Here is a 22279-nt window from a genome sequence, read left to right on the forward strand (position 1 = left end):
TCTTCTATACTATATTAAAAGGGGGAGGGTCCCCCCCCCCCCCCCCCCCCCAGACACTTTGTGGAAGCAGCTTAATCCGGCATGTGTGCCTGTAGCTCCTGACGAGAGAGAGAGAGAGAGAGAGAGGCGACAGAAGGCCGTCGGCCAGACTAGTTCATTTAATGTTTTGTTTTGGGCATAGTTGGCATGTTTATCAACAACTAATAATAACTAAGCCTCACGTGACCATAGCCTTACTCTTCTTGATCGCAATGGTGGTCTTGGAGACAGCTTGCGGTGCTTGAGTTAAACTTTCTCTAGCCCCGGATTGCGTTGGGGATAGGGCCAGTGCTCTAAAAAAACTTTTTCCAAAAGCTTGGCAATCCTACATATGTGAAACAACAGAGAGAAATTGACAAAATTCAAAGGTTTTTACACCAAATTACACTAATTTTTTCAAAATTTTGTAGGTTTTCTCACCTTCAAATATAAATTTTAGAGCTGAATTTCGAAGTTTGTAGGTGGGATTACACTAAACCTAGGTTTTTTTTGAGCACTGGATAGGGCTCTAAGTGTAGTAAAGTTTCCTCTTGAATAGCAGCCTGCAGGCGTTGAGTTGAAGAAGTCTCTGAATTGTACCTAGGCCTACATTAAAATCTCAATCTCTCTCTCTCTCTCTCTCTCTCTCTCTCTCTCTTGTCATTGTTTGTTCCTGGTAACTTCCTCTCTCTCTCTCTCTCTCTCTCCAATTGTAGTCTCCTAGTGACCAGTCGCACTAGTGAGTACGAGGGCGTGGTCAATTGTGACAATTGGAGCTCTTCTGTTGGGCGATCCTTCTTTGTCGAGATCGTGCAGAAGAAAAGCACATGAATGGCTACAGAAGCTTGAACATTCTTCTTGCGGGCAATCAAATCCCTTCACTCCCTCTGCCGGCCAGCTGTCCGCGTACAGATACTGCCTTGCAAGCAGCCGATGCGCTCCTCCTTTCTGTAAGCACTCGCCACCCACACACACACACTTTCGTTTTTGATAAATCTCACACACACACACACACACACACACACACACACATGCACGCTGTAGGATTGCATCATTGCGCCTTTCTTTCCTGAAAGTTTACTTTTTTGGGTTGAGTTCGAACTGCTGTCTCGATGTGTACGAGTGCGAAGATTGCCAATTTTGTATGGGTATGTTATTGTTGGGTTAGAGTGCAGCAGAGGAGAGAGGAAAAAAAAGACGCTCTGCTGAGACTACGCGTTCCCATTTTATAGTTGGCATCGTGCAATTGTGTGCAATTGAGTATAGATGTGTGTGTGTGTGTGTGTGTGTGTGAGAGAGAGAGAGAGAGAGAGAGAGAGTGAGTTTGAGTTTTCTGTGATTTATTCTACAGAATTGGAAAGAGATTATTATACCTTCTAGTTATCAAGGAGAGTGCTCAAGAGTTTCTTCACAGCAGGCACATGTTCTCTTGTACTCCTGTGCTCAGATCTTTTTATACGTATCAAGTAGTAGAGGATTGCAGAAAACAGATAAAGGACAAAACGACATTATTTTTCATAGATTCAGGTTGGCATTTTCTCATGCATCCCTGCAAAGAGGGGTGCATGTGTGTTCGGGCGAGTCTCAATGTTGTCTAGATTGCTGAAGCCTCCTTCAAAAGAGAGCAAGAGAAAGGGTGATGTTAAGGAGGCATCATCACTACATGAACAACTGAGCCGGGTGAGGCACGAGGACTTAACGACCCCTTGTACGCCACGCACACCTCGTCTAGAGAGGGCTCGTAATCTGCGTTGGCACTTGGTAGAGCTCGACAAGTTTGAAGAGATACCCCGATTGTCTGTGTCTAGCTACAGTGTAGCCTCGGATGCTTCTCGTCAAGAGTTCTCGTCACCACCTGTGTCAGAGCGCATCTCTCCCCTTGATGCTGAAAATAAAGTAGACAACAAGGTAGATAATAAAAGTATTGTACCCATTCCTGGGAGCAGCTCTGAAACCACATCAAAGGGCTCAATTTCTTCTCAAATCCAACAACAGCATGCGTTTGAGGATTATGATGACGGTGATAGAACTTCTTCCGAGTATAGTGCTGGTTCAAGCGATGGTTCACCACCTACTACAAGGGCAGAAGCCGTAGGTGTAGTGTGGGAAGCGCCTGGCTTGTGTCCAAAGGCAGGGTCCACCTTTACACCAAGAGCAAGGAGGAAAGTTAGCACAACAAAGCGTTTGCAAGCAAATGAGCTAGAGTAAGCATAATCCCTCCAGAACATTATAACATGTGGCCCATCATCTGCTTGGCTTGTGTGCGTGTCAGTATCTTGTCGAGGTTTTATGCAGATGCTTGCTTGCTTGTCCTGATGCCATACGTGAGCAACCCATGTGTGCATGCATCATGGGGCAATTTTAAGTTATTTGAACAGATTGCAAGCAATTTCTTGTTTGGGAGGAGGGTGGGGGGCAAGTTTGAGCTTGTTGGAGTGAATTTAAATTTTGGCAGTAATTCTCATTACTTTAACTTGAACTGCAGCAAGGTTATAACTGTGTCATTTCCTCCCCCTCCTCAAGAGAAGGTCAAAGCAGTGAGGCCACCGAGCCCGCTTCCTGTTCCTTCTCGTTTAATACAAGTGGCTTCTAAAGAGGACTTGTCTACTTGCTCACCGGAGGTGGTAAGAGGGGTTCCCCAGACCAGCAAAAGCATTCACAACAATTATTCTGGTCCTCTATGTGTACGTCAAAAAAGGGACCAATCTCCCAATCTATGCTCTCAGAATCCTTCAGTCAGTTTGCAGAGGTCAGATGTGGCAAGGCCCATTTCACATGGAAGAAAGGGAGCTCGCAACAATCTCTCTGGTCCATTATTTGTGCAGAAGAAGAGGGACATCAGTCCTTTTCCAAGTCCTCCAAGAAGCCCTTTGCAAAGTCCAGGAAGAAGCCCTTTGTGCAGCCCTAAAGTAACAGGTGCAGCATTTCCTTTCCAACATGGGCTCCAAGTTGATACACAGATTGCACATCCACTACCCTTGCCATGGCCAGTTAATACAGCTCCCATTTCCCCTCGTTCGAATACCTCATCAGCAGACCGCTCAGAGGATTCCTGTAAAGTTGATACCCCTTTGGTGTCAGCAAGATGGTCTCGCAGTCCTGGACCTGGCCCAGCTCCATCTGGTGGAAGGTGGATAAAAGGTGCATTACTTGGGAGCGGATCATTTGGGAAAGTTTACAGGGGGCATCATAGGTAAGACTTAAGTTTTTTATGACCAAAATCGTGACAGTTGTTGTTATAACCCAAAATAACTTTTTTGTTTTGTAGTGAGACCGGAGATATGTGTGCAATTAAAGAGGTGGAAATTGTTTCAGATGATCCTAGATCACAGGAGTGTGCCAAGCAGCTTGCTCAGGTTCTTACATACCTTATGGTTCTAATTCTTCTTGTTGTATTGCACACTCATCATTGTTTAAAACAAGTTAGTGGAATTAAATTGTAGAATCAGATAGCCTAGTTCTTGTGGAGGGTAATTATATGAAGTACGTGGACCTTTCATGTCAAGACTTGCAGGTTGAAACAAGGACCTTTCACGCAAACAAGCAAAGGCTTAGGTGCATTTTGAGACCAAACTTGACCACTAGCATGACCTGATTAAAGTTATAGCGAGAGTTGCATTGGTATTGGTTCGTGGAAAGAGTAAAAAGTCTTTAGAGACCTTAGTTGCTCTTTAGTTTCGAGATTGGATTTGGGTGGCAACTTATATAATCCAACAATTTTCAAAGCAACTGTCCTGAAATACTTGGTGTAAGCCTTCATGCAAGACAATCTAAGTGCCAGGTTCTCACCTTTCAAAATTCCCATGCTGCAAAACTTTTTACTAACAAATATCAAGATGAGGGCTGGAAACACTGTTTTTTTTTTCCGGGGCCCACAGGGGGAAACGGTTTTTCTTTGTGCATTACAGAGTGAAGTGGAGACTTTTTCAGAAGCAGGTTATGTGTTGGGTTGTCTGAGGTTTGGATTTCTATAATGGGCCCAAAGCTATATGATGCTCTCGTATGATCCTACCTCAATATAGACACCTTAGTGAAGAAGGCAGTTAGGCATATATTTGATGTCTAGTATTGAGTCTTGACCTATTGAAACTTTCTTTGATATTTTAGTTTAAAATGATCCTTTCATTGAAGAGCCTTATATGGGTCTATTTCGTTAACTTGTTTTAGAATGCCAGCGTGACCCTTCACCTTGTTTGGTCATGCTATGCCATAGATTGAGGGTGGAAAAACTCAATTAAAGAGAGAACCGAGAGAGAATTGATGTGCATTGCACAGAGTCTGGGTATAACACTTAGGTGGCACAAGGCCAAGTGGGAAACTAATAATGAAGTTTGTAAGGAGAAGTTGTGTATGTCACAAGCCACCAAAGACGATAATGCATGTCAATAGGAAGTGGATGGCAGCCTGCTGGAAATGACAGCATGTGACCAGAACCTTTGAGGATAAACTGCACATAATGCTGCAAAAGGAATAGTCTTGCCAATATTTTTTTAGAGCAAGTAGCTCAGCAAATAGCACTCCAGTGTATGTTTCCTAAGCGGCCACTATCGCTTTATGTGCTAGTTTAAAAGAAAGAATTTATTGTATTATTTACTCCTGTACAAATGGACTTTGTCAAGGTTGTCAGAATGGATGAGTGGCACTTGGTTTCAACATTTATTGCCTCCTTTGACCCAGGCTTTGGCCATTTGTGCCATAGTTCAAAGCCAGAATAATTGTGGCCTGGGAAAAAATTGAGATAGTAGGAGCAAGGCTTTCTGAAAGGCTGTTTAGGTAAATGCTTAGTTTTATTCTCGTTGTAAAACAAATAAGCTTTTCAGTGGTTTGTTCTTTTTTTGATTTTGTGTTTTGTGCAAGTGTTTCAGCCGTTCTTATAATTAGGCTTAGCATCCAACTTTTCTGGCCTTATGAAGGTATATATATGCCAATGTTATGTATTTTTGTGGATTCAAGGTCGATTAACAAAGATGAGTAAGAGCTATGTCAAAAATCGACAGCTTCTCTCCCAAGAGTAGTGACTGCTTGAAACATCTGTTAGTAAATGCAGGGGCCATTTAGAAGGTCCTGCTGTAAGAAAAACTTAAGAGTTTCTGATTTAACATTATCTGGAAATATGTAAAATCTCTTACATTGTGCATGCAGGAAATAGCATTGTTGAGCATGCTGAGGCATCCCAATATTCTACATTACAAAGGAAGTGAAATGGTTAGTACAGTTTTTTCAAACTTTGGTTGATTCAAAAGCAACTTCTTGTGATTGGTGGTAGTTTTGCACCTACATTATTGAGGTTGTTTGTTATCGAGTGCCATGATGGTTTCAGTATGGAGCTTCTTCATTGATGTCTTTAATCCAATCAATGATGCTGCCTTTCTTTTCATTGTAGTCAGATGGTTTGGGATAGAATCAATCTGCTGAATGCAGAATAAGAAAAACTATAGATTTTTAACTGTTGTTGTTGCCATGTACCCCAGACTCTGACAGCATTTTTCTTTTGCAGGTTGATGGGGAGAGTCTGTATATATATCTAGAGCTTGTTTCAGGGGGGTCCATCTATAGATTGCTTCAAGAGTTCAATACCTTCGCAGAGCCTGTTATCAGGCGCTATACAAGGCAAATATTATTGGGGCTACAATTTCTGCATAACAAGAGTACAGTTCACAGGTAATGTGTAATTTCCTACCTGGTTGCAGTACTAGAAGAAGATTAGGCCCAAGCAAGGTGAATTTTTGTATCTGGTGTAGCTCTATGAACAAAATGTATAGGCAGTATGAGTTAGTTAGAAGTGATTCTCAAACGTCTAGGCATTATGAATTAGTTAAAAATGATTCTCCTGAGTGCTTAAGGCTAAATTGCTTGCTAGTTGGCTATCATATGTCTTTAACGATACATTAATTCTAGCTTTGTGTTTGAGCCATTCAAGTGGCTTGACACCTCATTCTATAAAATTGGCTTTTAAAACTGACTATTTTTCAAAAACATGAACATAGAATATTATTGAGGTTCTATCTCATGGAGGAACATTTTAAGGTATTATTTATCTGAAAAAAGTGGGGAATTTTTTAAAAAATAAAAAAATAGCCAAAAGCCACAAAATTGGCTTTTAAATATGATGGCATACACGAAACAAGTTGACAGTCTTGTTCCTAAAAATAGTATATGCATGGATTCTCATCGTATACATATCCAAGTATTTCTAAAAAAGTTTATGTGTTTTGAAGATTTTTAAAGGGTCTTCATGGGATATCAAAACATCTGAGCAGATTTTGTTTTGTTGTACCTAAAAGATGACGCTTGAAAAATGGTGTTTCATTTGAAATTATTTATTTCTTTTTTAAAAAAAAATCAACTCCCCACATGCCTTGAGAACAAGTACCTGAAACATTTTGACGAGGTTTTTTGTGGTTCATGAGCACAAGAATTCACACAAAAGCTGCGTATGCTTGTGCTTACACAACCCTAGTGGTAAACATGGTCTCAGCTTCTTTTGAAACTCGCTCATCTATGCAATGGCTTTGCCCATGATTAGTTTATTTACAACAAGTTTTTTGTTGTGTTTTCAATATACATACAGTTGCTTGCATGCCTTTTCACATTACTAGACCTCAAATAACGATAACATGGAACATTGACCACAAGGTTGTCCTCAAACTTATTTGGTTAGTGTTGGAGTCATACAAGATGTCACCTATGTGATTAACAAATACTCTATTCAAACAAGACCTAACAAGCTTTTTGCAATTCCGCTCTTACCAATTTAATCTCCGAAGTGGGGATATGGTCGAAAATCCTCTCTGTATTTCATTCTGAGCAATATTGGTTCATATGCTGACATATATCTAGTGTGGTAGTTTACCCTCTTATCCAATATAACCCACTGAAGCTGTGTTGGGTGTGAGCTTTGTTGCACGCTTTATGTGTTAGTGTGAGTGTGTGTGTGTGTGTGTGTGTGTGTGTGAGAGAGAGAGAGAGAGAGAGAGAGAGAGAGAGAGAGAGAGAGAGAGAGAGAGAGAGAGAGAGAGAGATGAAATGAAATGAAATGTTATATTAACGTCTTCAAAAGGCCAAAGTGACCTATGAGACCAGAAAGTTACAATGTGGTGGATCTGATACAAAGTCACAGTAACAAGATGACAAAATGACAAAATAAAATATTATGGAATCCTAGACTGTTGGGTGTGGACTAAGCAGCTAAAATAGCTAGCTGGGATAGGTAGATCATAGGAGATCCAGCATCGGTTGCTGGCGGATCTCATCAATCTCCTCCATGGTCAGTAGTCTGACTGGGCGTTGTGCATGTTGAGCCAAAGTGACCTGGATCCTTTGATGGAGAGAGAGAGAGAGAGAGAGAGAGAGAGAGAGAGAGAGAGAGAGAGAGAGAGATGAAATGAAATGTTATATTAACGTCTTCGAAAGGCCAAAATGACCTATGAGACCAAAAAGGTACTATTGGTGAATCTGATACCATGTCTTGAGTACGGAAAGTACAAAGAACTAAAACTAAAACACTAAGGAAATGAATCTGAAGCTGATCCGGAACTGAAACGAGATAGAGGGAGGGGGGTGGGGGTGGGTTCAAATGAAATCTCTCATCGGTCGCTGTCGAATCTCATCAATATCCTCCATGGTCAATACTCTAACTTGGCGTCTTGCATGTCGAGCTAGAGTGATCTGGATCTGCCTAGCTCAATGGCTCGATCAATCAACGTACCTCTAGTGTGGGTGGGCTCTGAGATCTACTCTGATGATTGCTCCTCTGGCTCTCCCCTGGCTGGTGTAAAGAAATCTGTGATCTGTCTCTGAGACTGTCTCTCCCCTGATGTCCTCAGCAAGCTCTCCCTAAGTCTCCACAGCTCTAGTAGAAACAATCCGAGACATCTCTGATCCTCGTATCTCCTGAATCTAGAAAATGGTCCCAGACCCTCTCTGAACAGACAGTGTAAGTGGCCTTGTATCTCATAGTACGCCGGACAATGACGTGTGTAGTGCAGCTTCGTCTCTGGCTCTAAGCGACGTAAGTGACATATCCTGGCCCCTGTTGGTACTCCTCGAAATCGGCCAGTCTCAATTTGGAGCTGATGTGAGGATGTGCGTATCTGCCCAATAGTGCATTGTATCCCATGAGATAAGTGCGTATCCATGTATGCAGGCCTAGTCACAAAACTGTCCTCCGTGAGTTGGAGAAGATGCTCTGTGTAGAAGTCTGCGTGCCCAACTCCTGTGTCGGCTGTATCCATGTGCTCCTGGTATCTAGCTGAATCAGATCTTGACGTACGAGTCTGGTGATCTCTGTCCGTGTGAGAGATAGGGAGGGTGCATCCAGGGAGTATTGAAACGGAGGCAATCTATCCATGCTGAAATCATGTGACTGAAACCATGCTGTTATCTGTCCATACCAACATGTGTATCGCCTTGTAGCGCTAGTTGTCGAGATGACTCCAGGGCAAGCCAAGCATAGAGAGAGAGAGAGAGAGAGAGAGAGAGAGAGAGAGAGAGAGAGAGAAAAGAAAGAAAGAAAGAAAGATTTTTAACGTCTATGTCAGGCCGAAATCGGCCTATGAGACAAATCAAATGTACATGGTGTGTATGTCATCCGTCTATCAGAAAGACAAATGAAACAAAAACTGATACAAAACTGAACTGAGTGTAGGTAGTGGGGTATCTGAGGAGGGATGGAGCTCTATCTCTAGGGGTATATGCATGTCTATATGCTCAAGGTAGTACAATCATGAGAATGCATCAAGCTATCTAGCTCCATCCTGTACTAATGGGGGGATGTAAGATGTGGTACATGGGCGGGTCTGGTGCCAAGGCTGCCCGGATGAAAGCTGTCGGGTCGGCCCTCATCCGGGCCACTCGCTCCTCAGTGGCACGGCGCTCCCGGGCTCGGATCTCCTCGATCTGTCGGTGGTGGGAGCTCGCGCCCCTGTAGCCTGTGACTCGTGGTCGTCGTCTAGCTCGGCTCACCTCCGCCTGTGGGAGTGTCACTCCCCTCTGAGTGTCTGGTGGGGGAGGGGCGGTAATCCTCTGAAAGAAGTCTGTGAGCTGCGACTGTCTCCCCTCTGTCTGTGTAGCTGTGTGTGGCTGTAGTAGTGTGTCCCGATGGCTCTGTATCTCTAGTAAGAACCGTCCGAGCTATCTCTGATCTCGAGAGTCCATGATCTCTCGGAGAGTGGGCTGTCCTCTGAATAGGGCCTCATACCTGCCTCTGATCTCAGTGTATGCTCTGCATCTACATACAAAGTGCTCCTCACTCTCCACCTCCTCTGTGCAGGCTCTGCAGACGCGCTCCTCCCTGGGAACACCAGTATGTCTCCCGATCTCAATCTCTAACCTGTGTGAAGCCACTCTCAGCTGACCAATCGCCACCCGTGAGCTATGTGGCATATATGTGTCCATGTAGCGTGGTCTCTGTATGAACCCCCCGGACAATATGGTGAGAAACTGGTCTCTGTAATCTGACATCCTCGTCCCCAAGCCAGGTGACTCCCAGACTCTCCTAGTGTATAGCTGCCACAGATCCTGTCTCAGTACCAAGTTCCTCTCACTGCGAGAGAGGTGAACATATGGTGAGTGGGGGTCGTACTGGAATGGTGGTAGGCTCTCCATGTCAAGACCGTGTCCCTCAAACCATGCTCTGACCTGTGAGTACCATGCTCTCTCATGCCCACTCTCTGATAGCTGTATAGCTGCCTCAAATGCTCTACGAGTAAGTCTGTCAGGAGGTAGCTCTCTCATCCTCTGGATGAAGCAGGCTGTCTGGAATAGTGCCTCTACCACCATGGGTGGTGTGGCGAGCTCGGCTCTAATAATGTCATGTGGCACTGTCTTCTTGCTGCGGAGCAAGCGTGAGATCATACATACCTGTGGCCTCTCAAGCTGTGTCCACTGGTCAGCTGTCAATCCTGGTGCCCATACTGCCGCCGAGTACATCAAGGCCGGGGTGACTAAGGTGTCGAAAAGCCACCCCTTCGTGCGGGGTTCCTGAAAGTGTGCCTGGTGGCATCTCCGCTCTAGCATGGCCAGAGCTGCATATCCTCGGGTGAGCCTGTCAGCAGCAGCCTGCCTCATAGTGAAGGGTCCTGGTAGGCTGGTGAATGTGATGCCAAGGTAGACATAGGAGGTGACTACATCAACCTTTCCTCCTGCTGCTGTGAAGGTGGCAGCGCTCCTCACTGCACTGGATGTGTGAAAGATCATAACCTTGGTTTTGCCAAGGTTCACAGTCAACCCCCTGTGTGTGCTGAATTCGTCCAAGGCCTCAAGATGGCGTTGCAAGCCCTCGGGTGACTCTGAAATCAACACAATATCATCAGCATATAACATGATGTGGACCGGAGTACCTGCCAAGTCGCTCCCCTCTCCCCCTGCTCGCAGTATGTAGTCGGAGATCTCGTCGATGTAGAGCCCAAAGAGTGTCGGGGAGAGTGGGCATCCTTGCTTAACACCAATGGTGCTAGCAATGGTCTCTGAAAAACCGCCTGGGCAACGAACTCGACCCGTCACCTTCTCGTAGAGAGCATATATGGCCCAAATCATCTCTGTTGGTACCCCAATGCTGTGAAGGCGCTGGAAGAGTCTCTCGCGTGGGACTGTGTCAAAGGCCTTGCGGAAATCCACAAAGCAGCAGTAAAGCCTCTTCTTCCGCGCCTTTGCCCCATCAATGAGGCAGCGCAGAACGAAAATGCGATCAGTGGTGGAGAAAGCTCGTCTGAAACCTGCCTGGCCTGGAGCTCGTAAACCCTCGATCTCTGCGTAGCAGCTGAGCTGTGCCTCAAGTACTGCTCCATATAGCTTGGCCATCGTGTGGCCAATCATGATAGTCCTGTAGTTCCCTGGATCCAGGGTGTCGCCAAATTTGTGGATAGGCACTATGGTGTGCTGTGTCCACTCCTCTGGGAAGCCCTCCCCTATAGCCCGGTTGAAGACATGTGCAATCAACGGGGCTATAGTGGAGGCCGCATAAATGATGTGCTCACTCTGTAATCCAGTATGGTCAGCAGATCGTCTGTGCTGCATGCGGCGTATGGCCCTCTCTACCATCTGTGCTGTAAAGAAGGAGGAGCACGTGGGGCGTGGCTCGTGTGGCTGTGGGATAGGAGGCTGTCCTGGCACCTCGTAAAGTCGCTCTGCATAATCATGCCATATCTGTGGATCCTCAATAGCTGTAGTCGGGCGTGGCTCGCGCAGGGTGCGCCATGCTGTCGCGCTATCCATGCTCATGAATAGGCGGTATAGCTCAAGCTCCTGTGCCTCTTCGAATGCTCGCCGCTTTTGGCGTGTCAGCGTCTTCATATGCCGTCTGGCCTCTCTCTGTGTGATCTCTCCTAAGGCTCGCTGTGCGCGGAGGCGTCGGTATAGCTCTCTGCACTCATCATCATACCAGCGGTTCTGAGGCATAGTCCCGGGGGGGGGAGTGCGTCCTGTGTGAGTGGTGTGTGGAAAGGAGCTAATAGCTGAAGTGTGGAGAACGGAAGAGATATGTGATGTGAGAACTGAGAGTGGTGTGGATGGGTGGAGGAGGCATAGGCCATGCTCGACCTCGGCCGAGTAAAGAGAGGCTAGCTCATGTGTGAAATGGATGGTGGTGTGTGGAGTGTGTGCTGTGGAGCTGTGTGGGATGGTATCTCCGGTGATGGAGAAAGAGAGGTATGTGTGGTCGGCTCCGATGGGTATGGGTGGAATGGTGAAGGATGTGATAAGGTGTGTAGCCTCCCTGGGTCCCAGAATATAGTCGACTGTACTCCCCCCTCCCTCTGCAACTCCATGTGGCATACAAGTCAGGCCCCCTGAGGTGGGCCACTGGACCATCCCGTTATAAATAACGAGACGGTGCTGGGAGCCAAGTCGAAGTAGATGTCGTCGGTAGGCTGTGACTGGAGCTCTGTCTGCTGTATCTCTCATAGTAGCCTCCTCATCTAGAGTGTGTAGTGCCTCTGGGTCCTCGTGGTCATATGCCTCACACTGCTCACTGCGCGTACGAGCATTGAAGTCTCCCATAAGGAAGACTTCACCCAGTGTGGAGTACTCCATAATCTCCTCCGTGAGGCATGCGTACGGTGACTCCTTGCTCAATAGGGGCGAATCTGGAGCCTGTGGGAGCAAAGTAGCAAAGGGCAATGTAGACGATCCTGTCTCGTGAGAGCTCGAGGCGAATCCACATGTAGCGGGCCTGTGGGTCCCGGGCAACAATCTGTAGTCTACTGTGAAGCCCCTGTCTAAAGAGTATGGCCACTCCTCCTGAGCCACGAGTGGTGTGCTGGCGCATACACCCCCGATGTAGAGACTCCCACTGGAATCCATGTATCCGTGGTAGCCCTCTCTCTGGGCTCTCGTGTGTCTCTGTAAGTAGAATGATGTCTCGACCTCTCATCACCTCCTCAAGTCTCTCTGGGTGTGTCCATAGGTCTCCATTGCAATTCCAAACCGTGACATGAATCTCCTCGTGTGTCCCACAGGCCGCGAGTCCCTATGCGATGGTCTTGCCATCAATGATAACCCTACCATCTCGATATACTGCCTTCTTCCCTTCTTTGCGGGCTTGGTGGACTCTAGGCATGCACGCGCGATGGTGATCTTGTTGCATCTTTGTGAGGTCATCATCAAGATAAATCGGGGGGCCTTCTAGCCCTCTCAAGATGACCCTCTTTCGGAGGAAAGAAGTTCGAGACTCCTCGGAGGCGAATTGGAGGATGAGAGCTCTCTTCTTTGGATCTTTGCCGGCTCTCCAAACTTTGGAGAAAGGGATCTCTTCTTCCTTGTATCCCACTTTCTTGCATAAAGCTTTCCCATCGCTCTCGGGTGTAGACCCTTCTTCTTCTTTGATGCCGGTCACTCGCACATTGAGACGGCGAGCTTGTCGCATCTTCTCCTCCTCGATGGTTGTGTGTACGATGAGTACCTCATCTTTTTGGGCTTCCTCTCTTGCAACCTTCTTGATGTTCTTTTTGACCACTTCGACCCATCCTTCTTTGGTGGCCTCTAATTTGTCCTCAATGCTTGCGGTGAGGGCTTTGGTGATCTCCTCCTTGAGGGCTTCCTTAGCCTCCTCTTTAATCTCTCCTTCTTCGGGGGTGAGGGATGTGATGGAAGCATGAAGGAGATCGATTTGTGCCTTCATCTCTTCTTGCTCTTTCCTCCATCTCTCCCTCTCCTTCCCGTTCTCCCGTTCCCTTCTCTCCTTCTCCTCTTTGAGATTTTGGATTTCCGCTCTCATGTCCTTCTCTTCGTTCCATAGCTTGATGAGGGTGGCTTTCTCCTCCTCCCATATCTCTCTCTCCATCCGCCATTCTTTCATGTCCTTCTCCAATTGTGCAAGCCTCTTGTTCGTGAGCATGAACGTTGTCTTCATTGTCAATGCCGGCGTCTTGATGATGGGGGAAGACATGGCTGTCTTCGTAACTACCCTCTCTTCATATTGTGAAGAAGAGGGGAGAAGGGGAAGAGAGGGAGTACTTGTGTGTATGCGTGTATGTGTGTAGTGTGTGTGTGGGTATGTATCCGTGTGTGAGAGATTGGGGGCAGCGGGCCTGGTGCACTTGGTAATGCTGCCACAGTGAGGCAGCGGCAAGTGCTACAGCCTTGGCAGCGTGCAGTCGCAACAGGTCAGCTACAACAGGTTCAGCAGCAGCAGCAGTGGCGCGCGCAGGGGGTGAAACAGCAGCAGCAGTGGCGCGCACAGGGGGCAGCAGCAGTGGCGCGCGCAGGAGCAGCAGCAGTGGCGCGCGCAGGAGCAGCAGCAAGAGAGAGAGAGAGAGAGAGAGAGAGAGAGAGAGAGAGAGAGAGAGAGAGAGAGAGAGAGAGAGAGAGAGAGAGAGAGAGAGAGAGAGAGAGAGCACCCTCTACCTATGTGAAAGCTTATGTAGACATTGCTGTTGTGTGAACTTCCTCCTACATGTAGACAGACATGTCTAAAGCATAGCCTTTGAAGAGTGCATGAGAAGCCACATGCATGCCCTGTTGTAAGCCTATGTGTCAAGAGGATGTCTCTATCTCTATTTTATGCAGCTAGTGTAATCAAGCTCACCTTCTATTACGAATGCTTCTAACAAGATGAGGCTGCCTATGTGATGCCTGCTTCTGAAATAGATCTGTGTTGCACATTACAGTGCAGGAAAGACTTCTCAATCTGAGCCAGAGATTATTGAATTTTGCTCTGTCATTTCACATATGTAAAGACATGCAGACTTAGTCTTGTGATGATCTGTTGTTCTAGAGAGAGTTTTTTAGTATGCAGTATCATCCAAGATGTGTTAAATCTTGCTCGGTGGTGCCTGAAGAGGCAATGAAAGGCTTTAGAGTTCTGCAAACAGACATTTCACTTTTTGGCAACATCGACCAATTTACATTGATAAGAGCCTCTTTTTGCTACCATGTCTTATGCTTTCTGCCTCCACTGTACATATGAGAGAAAGAATGAATTGTTTGTTTAATTCACAAGCAACTTTGTATGGTTTTGCATTGAATGGTATGGTGAAACTAGAACTGTAGACTGATGTCATTAATTTCTGAGGGCTATATTAATGCCTGTTTGAAGTACGCCAAATGTCTGATCTGCGGTAGTATTATCTATGTGCCTGATTGATGGATATTGTTGCAGAGATATAAAATGCGCCAATATTCTTGTGGATCAAGATGGAAGAGTGAAGCTGGCGGATTTTGGCATGGCAAAGCTTGTAATGCAATCACTTTGATCTTCACTACTTGAAGTTAACGAAGATGGTGCATTGATTTATTGATATTTAAGCTTTTTGTTTTGGGGTTGTGTTTTTCGTTTTGTGGTGTGAGACCGATTGTTCAGCAATTAGAAGTACTCAAAACTCTTAGTTGCATGTCTGCAAGTTAAGCATTTAAGCACTCTTCAACCCGGCACGGTGAAGGGGTCCCCTACCTTTTTAATCACACATTGGCACACATCTCCACTCTTGGCTTTGATTCCCTCTCCACTCTTGGCTTTGATTCCGCGGCTAGATTCTCGCTGGCCCCCTTCAACTAACTCTTGGTTGCTAAGTCCGGTTTTACACACACCAAACTCAAGCCCGCCATTCTTGAAATCACTGAGCAAGATTTTTGTTCCTCTTCACATTTCTCACTTATGGTTGGAGACTTCTGTAATATCTACTCCTCAAAAAACTCCAGAGACTTTGTATATTGCTGCAGGCACAGCATACATAAGGGCAAAGCTATTGCATATGTTTTTCGACATTATGCCCGATTGCATTCATTTATGTACTCTTTAAAATGGTGCAATGAGAGCTTTTGCATATCACCAGACCTCATTTTGTATTGGGCAAAAAATATTCATCCTTTTTCTTTGCAATAAAGATGCCTGCCTATCATCCTGAAAGAATTTGTCATCACATTTTTTGAGTAAAAGAATTGCTGTTAGTTGCTTATTGACTTTCTCCAAAACAATTTAGATAAGTTATTTATTTGTTTAACCTGTGTCATCATGCAGATTGGTAAAGAAACGGCTCCGCTTTCCTTTAAAGGAAGCCCTTATTGGATGGCACCAGAGGTAATTTTCATTCACTGCACTATTTTGTTTGACTTGATCATTTTTTGAGAGTTCGTTCTTCTTAATTTTTCAACATGAGGTTTCAAAAACGATATGCATGCACCTGCTTAGGTGGCAGGGTATCTCTATTAAATGTGTTGTTTGTGTGATCTTTGCTCAACTGCACTGCCCTAAAAATTTTGTGAAATAATTCAGGTTATTCTTCAAAACAACACAGGCTATGAATCTGCCGTAGACATCTGGAGCCTTGGTTGCACAGTCATTGAGATGGCGACTGGAAAACCTCCTTGGCATCAATATGAAGGGGTGAGTTTGTAGTTGGTTTTTGGATAAGCACATAACATTAATGAAAAGGAATTTATGCTTTGTACAATGAGCCCATTTGTTTAAGCATCTTGGCTTTATTGTTTGTAGCATATGCAGGCTATTAGGTCCTCACAATTTCAAAAGAATAAAAATCCTTTCAAAACATCTAAAATGTAAAAGTGAAGGGTAAGAGAATAGGAGATAAAAAGCCTCATGACAATGGAAAGTCAAAAGACATTTTGCCCTTTTCATAAAGAAGGGGCCTCGCTTGCATACAATCTTAGAGTTTTCATTGTCTTCCCTAGCGTTTTCTTCTTCTTGGAGTTTCCATTGTCTCTACCTTTTCTTATCCTGAAGAATCTCCTTGAGTGTTTTAAGTAGGAATTTATTTTTCTCGAAGCCATTAGGTCTCTTAGGTCTCCCCAATTTCAAAAAAATGAAAAGCCTTCCAAAACATCTTAAGTGCAGAAGTGAAGGGAGAGTTTAGGAAATGAGAAGACCCATGAAAATAAATAGTCAAAAAACTTTTTGTGTCCATGTAAAGAGATGGTCATTGATACATATGTGTTTTTCTTTTGCTTATTTTCCCTTTAGTGTATTCTTCTCTTTAGAGTGTCCTTGCACTATAGAGGTGGTGAATATATATTTTTTGAAGCCATTAGGAGTATTACATTATTGTTTTGTTTGTAGCATATGCAGGCCAATAACTATTCTAGTAATATTTTCACCAAAATATTCAGAGCTGAAAAGGATGTCAAGGTGTTGCCTCTTAGCTCAGGAAACAGCTGGCGTACTTTGATCTAATTGCAATGTAAGAAGGTTAAGTCTGATACATGTAATTGCGTACAAGAGGAGGATAGTTGTAAGGTACTCTACAAGGGAATGAGTTATCAAGTCTTCAGTAGTATGTTGTCGTACCCATCACCAACTAATATACCTTGTTTAGCCTTTTCTTGTGGAACTATCCCCTTAAAACTCAAGCGCTAGGTACCAACCGCTTCTCTTCTCACCAAAATTCAAAGATGATTATTCGCATTTGCGCACACTTTAATCATTAACTCATTGCTTCTCAGAGTGCTTATGCTTGCTACCAAGGCCCCACTAGCTTACCACCTGAGGTTCAGTGCAGAAAAATCCTAGACACTTGTGCCAAAAGTCTCCAGTGACAACGAAAAAGTAGTTTCTTATTCTGTATGTTTTTGTGCAGTACGCAGCTATGTTCAAGGTGATGAACTCCCATGAAGTTCCGATTCCGAAGTCATTGTCGCCAATGGCACACAACTTTGTGAGTCTTTGTCTGCAAAGAGATCCTGCCAGGCGGCCCTCTGCGACAATGCTGCTAGAACATCCTTTCGTCCAATTAGACGGAGAAGCTAGTTATCCTTCACAAGCTGTCAATGATAATCTATTTCAGGTACTCATGAAGCATATCAAATGGCCTTCTATTGAGCTGTCAAGATAGTGTCATAATGTAAGGGAGCCCTTGTTGTCCTTGTAGGGCATGCTGAAGAGGAATGGGCATAAGGATTCGATGTGCCCTTCAGGCACACGGTCTCAAGCGGGATCAAGGTATTAAACATAGAAGCTTGTAGTTTGATTGCGTTGCCAGCATGGCGATCTACTTGAAAATGCTGAACATGATTTTAAGATTATGACCTGATTGCAGAGATTCAGCCTATCGCTTTACAAATGGTGCTCGCTCCCCGCGACCATCCCATCAAGCACACCTACCTACCTCAAGGTCTGCTATTCAGCTATCAGATTATGCGAAGCCTCGGCCTGCTGGCCGAGCCTTAAGAAGACTTGGCCGTCTAACGGACACAGAAGACGATGCAAATCAGTACGAGGGTCCACGGATAGCTCGTGTGGATCTCTCTAATAGAAATCATTATGGCATACAGGGAATTCAGCAACAGAGAAGTGGATTGGATCTACGCCCACCAGGATTACAGAGTCCTAGGATTTAGTTGTAAAGGAAACAGGTTTGCTTTATTGGGATTCAGAATGTTTCTCCAAGGCAACAACAAGCACTGACAATGTGGAAAGATCGAAGGGGTTTCTCTATCAAAGTTGCTATGATACACCCACGAATTTTTTGTCCTATGCACCAACCCATGTTCAATCAGAGTGTGTGGCATATACTGGTAGAATGCTGTAAATGCTGCAAAGCTATCACATCGGCCCTTTCTTTGACTGTGTGCAACATTGTGAGGCTTCATACAAGCGCCCAACTACTAGCATGAGATATTGGCATGATGTATTGACAACCTCTGAAGATGAGGTGCATTTTTAATGCAGCTCCTCTTCTTGATCAAGATGGAGTGAAGCACAGCCCACATTGTGAACGAAAAATGTAGTTGAGACATCTTGCAACCCTCACTCTTATCAGGTAAGCAGATTGGAGGCAGATTTCAGCACAAAATACCCATTATATCACTATATGCTGTAAAAAGAGGTTTTAGCAGCACATTGTTTTGTATACGCAAATCCTGCACTTTAAACTTGAGTGCAATATGTAATCAAATACATGATAGTTATCATGGATGAAAAAAGGTTGCCAAAAAACTATGGGGCCTAGTTTCAGCAGCAGCAAGCAAGTAGGTTGCTTGTACACACATATAGAGCAACTTGATTACCAAAGAGTGAGTTTTCAGTGGGATTAGAAAACCTAAAGGTCCTAGGCTGGAAGACTCAATTAGATACAACCTGGGAGTCCAGTTACCTCATTTTACTTTAGAATTGCTTACAAAATGTAGCAGTTGGAGCAAGTAGCAAAATGGTGGAACCCCTTATGTAGTAGACATACATTTTTGTATTCATTTGAACTCAATGGAGTATATTGTTTTATTTTACTATTTAAAGTGCACTTTGGAAAGGTGTTTTGGAATGTGTCTAGTTTTTCAGACATGCTTGCAAAGAATGTGTTCTCTACAAAATCATAGTTCAGTCATCTTGATGAGCAATTTTTAAAGCCAATAGTTGTTCAGAATTTTGTAAAAATACAAACTCCTTCCATAACATCCACAATGCAATAGAGAAGGGTAAGAGTGAGGAAATGAAAAGACTCTTGAAAGTGGAAAGTCAGAAGACTTGGTATTCTACATTTAAAGAGACGGCCTTGCGTGCATGCAATGTTCATGTCCTTTTAGTATCGTCAGCTTTTTCTTTCACCGAGCATTTTCTTCCGAGTTTGTCTTGAATTTATGAAGCCATTATGAGATACATTTATTAGGGCTATTATGATGGAGTGAGTCAGTGGTCATCAAATTTGGCCTTGTGAACATTCTCTCCTAATAAGAGAAAAAGCTTCAGGAACTTAGCTCAAGCAATAGAGCTAGAGAAAACATATCCAGGAGTGAAACACGAGAGCGACTCAATCATATACGAGTATAGCGACAAAAATGCTCACTTTTTTTTTTCCCGAGAAAAAGATCCTTTTATTAGTTACTGAAACTGTCCATAGGGCTACAACCACCTCTTCAAGAGAGGGCTACAACAACCATGGTGGGAGAGACTCCCAATGAAAAAACCAGCATATGTACAATGGGCTAAATCAAGAAATGGGGGGGAGGGAAAAGCCACACAGGTGGTCGGTAGTGCCATCAGAGTACACCCTGGACCATGGTGTAGAAAGGCCTAGGACGCCAGAGTCGAAGGAAAGACTCTCTGCACTACTGCATGCGGTCGGAGCTGCCCTGTAGTCCCTCGAGCTGTCCTCTGAGAGTGTGGATCAGCTCTAGCCAAAAATCGCGAATAGTCTCTCTGCTGGTGGCCCGGGGCGAGCCTCAAAGATGCGAAAGCAGCGGGCCCGCCAGATGAACCAGAGTGTCAGGTCACTGATGAGCTCCCTCTCACTCCACCACTCCTGTGGAGTAAGCTCTGTAGAGTAGGCTGGAGTGTAGATCTCCCCTCCTGCATCACTATCATCTTGCTGGTGGAAGATAGTTCAAACTGAAGTGCCTGGCCTGAGAGGGTGGACCAAGCCGCTGCTCCCCAAGTGTACTGTCGAGCCTTGGAGAGAGCAGGCATGAGCCGAAGAACTCGTAGCCACATCTGCTGGGCCGAGGGACAGTCCCAAAGACAGTGACGCTGACTCTCCACAAGGTGGTCACAAGCTGCACATGCGGCCGAGAGACCACTATGCACTAGCCAGCTCCCGACTGCTGTAGCTCTGTGTGTGACCAGCCATGAAACAAGGTGACTCGCCTCGGCTGTCTAGAGTCCCACAACCTCTCCCAAAAAAACTGCCAAGAACTCAGCTGTGAGACCCTCCTCCTGTCAATGAGGTGCTGCAGTGGGTCGGGCCTCTCTCTGTGCTGCTAGTATATGACGTCCCAATCGAATAGTGTATTGAAAGAACGGGACTCCTGGGTGGCCTGCAGAAGAGAAGGGATCCCTCCATAGCCACTCACTAGGATCCCACTGTACTCGTGCCAGTGGACAACACTCCCAAGCCCACATCCTCCAGTGTCCAGTCTCAAGAGCTGTTGGGTCAGGGTCTATGACACAAGTCTTCCCACAGATGCCCACGACTCGGATCCTCTGAAAACAGCACTCTGCTACCTGCGGGGCCTCTACTGCAACTCGTTGAAGGCGTCCCCCACCCTGAAGCTCGAAGAAAAGGGCTGGGACAGTCTCCGAGCAGGCCCTGACTGAGATGAGAACCTCCAGTCGTGTGAAGGCTCCCATCCACCGGGGTGCTACTGGCTCGAGGGGCGTGAGCCACTCAGGTGGAATAGACTCTGAGATGTCCTGGCACATGCTCTGCACCCCTCTCATGCCCTGTAGCTGAAGGCCCTGTACCTCCTCTGACAAACCTGTGAACTCTAGCCAGTCACCTAAAGAGCGCATTGGACCTGCTGCCATGGGACCCTAGGAAACATGAGGCCGACTACCAACCAAGTGGCCTCTCTGAGTCCTAACCATGGGGTTCCATACGAGGGGCTGCCGTAGGCGCTCCTCCGTGCACGTAGGCTGTCTCTGCTCCAGGCCACGCCGCAAGTGCTCCCAAGAGCGAAGCAAACTCACAGCGAAGCGGTCCTCCAGTCTCCTGCTCAGACCAACTCTGCGCATCTCTGTAAAGATCCATCTGGTCGAAGGCTGCCAAGGGCCTCCTGCCTGAGGCACACTAGCACGAAGCCGCTGTAGCAAGAACTCCTTCCAGGGCTCCTCACCTGGAAGAAGTCCTCTAACGATGAACTTCCCAAGAAGGGCTCTGCTCTGCTGTGCTGGATCAATGATCCCAAGCCCTCCTTGTGAACAAGGAAGAGTAATGACCTGCCAAGCCACCTTGGCTCGGGCTATCTGAGTGTCACGTCCTGACCAAAGGAAGTTCCTGATCAGCCTCTCTACCTGGCTGATACAAGAACTCGAGAAGATCCAATAGGAAGTGATGTACCACATAGTCGCCAACAACACCTGGTTGGCAACTACTACTCTGCCAGCCAAAGAAAGACGTGCTGAGCTCCAATGTAACAACTTTCTCCTGATAGACAGGAGAAGGGGAGCAATCTGCTGCTCGGGAGACAAGTCCAAACCAACCTGACAGCCCAAGTACCGAGCTGCAGTCCCTGGGGGAATCCACCTGAAACCCTCTCCTGGCATCCAGTTTGGCATATGAGCACTACCAACTGAGAAAGCCACTATCTTTCTCCAGTTGATCAGTGCGCCCGATGCACAACAGAAGGTCTCCAGAGCCTGCTCACACCTGTGGAGGTTGGCCTCCTGGCCATCTAAGTACAAGGCTGAGTCGTCGGCAAACTCAATGTCCAGTAGCTCATCTCCCCGAATAGGGAGTGCTAAGCCCCGTAGACCAACCTGCTACGACACCAAAAACCTGCTCATCGCCTTCGCATAGAACAGAAAGAGGAAAGGGGCAAGAGGACAACCCTGTCTGACCGAGCATGTAAACATGAAGCGATCACCTCTCCCTCCTGCCAAGAGTACCTGACTATGAGCTTGTCTGTACAAAGCTGACACCCCTCTGATCCAAGCATCTGAGAATCCCATCCTGCGTAGAGTGTCCTCTAGAAAGTCCCAGTCAACTTTGTCGTATGCCTTCTCAAAATCAAGAAGAAGGATCACGAGGTCCTCACCACGGAGCCGTGCCAGGGCAGAGGCCTCCCAAAAGGTAAAGATGTTGTCAAGGATACTTCGTTCCTTGACAAAACTTGTCTGAGTCCCATGTATAAGGCTCTCTAGAAGTGGCTGAATCCTCAAACTCAAAGCCTTGGCAAGAATTTTGTAGGTTGAGTTGAGGATGGTGATGGGGCGCCACTGTCGAATCTCATCCAAGGAGCCACCCTCCTTGGGAATGAGGTAGATCAGGCCCTCACTCATGCTGTCAGGCATCACTTCTGTGTGCAAAATGTATTGAAAAGCACTACAGAGATCTGGGCCAAGCAAGTCCCAGTACTCCAAGAAAAAACTGGGAGTCGGCCC

General features: G+C 45.9%; 1 protein-coding gene across 2 annotated transcripts; it reads left to right on the forward strand.

Annotated features, from left to right (window-relative positions):
• Positions 1-760: 760 nt before the first annotated feature.
• On the forward strand, positions 761-18693 carry LOC147431223 (uncharacterized). Of its 2 annotated transcripts, XM_086493849.1 has the most exons (13): positions 761-968; positions 1370-1545; positions 1617-2222; positions 2504-3211; positions 3287-3374; positions 5161-5223; positions 5516-5679; positions 14615-14690; positions 15473-15532; positions 15728-15838; positions 17046-17252; positions 17337-17407; positions 17505-18693. In XM_086493849.1, exons 1-13 carry the CDS (start codon positions 846-848, stop codon positions 17803-17805), a joined length of 2754 nt encoding a protein of 917 aa, XP_086349975.1. In that variant the 5' UTR covers positions 761-845; the 3' UTR covers positions 17806-18693. The 2 variants fall into 2 exon arrangements, with proteins under 2 accessions (XP_086349975.1, XP_086349974.1); XM_086493848.1 differs by lacking the exon at positions 761-968 and adding an exon at positions 994-1166 and having other exon boundaries at positions 1370-2222.
• Positions 18694-22279: the final 3586 nt, after the last annotated feature.

Source organism: Adiantum capillus-veneris, chromosome 21, assembly GCF_014529385.1.
Source record: "Adiantum capillus-veneris isolate H3 chromosome 21, ASM1452938v2, whole genome shotgun sequence".
Taxonomy (NCBI): Eukaryota; Viridiplantae; Streptophyta; class Polypodiopsida; order Polypodiales; family Pteridaceae; genus Adiantum; species Adiantum capillus-veneris.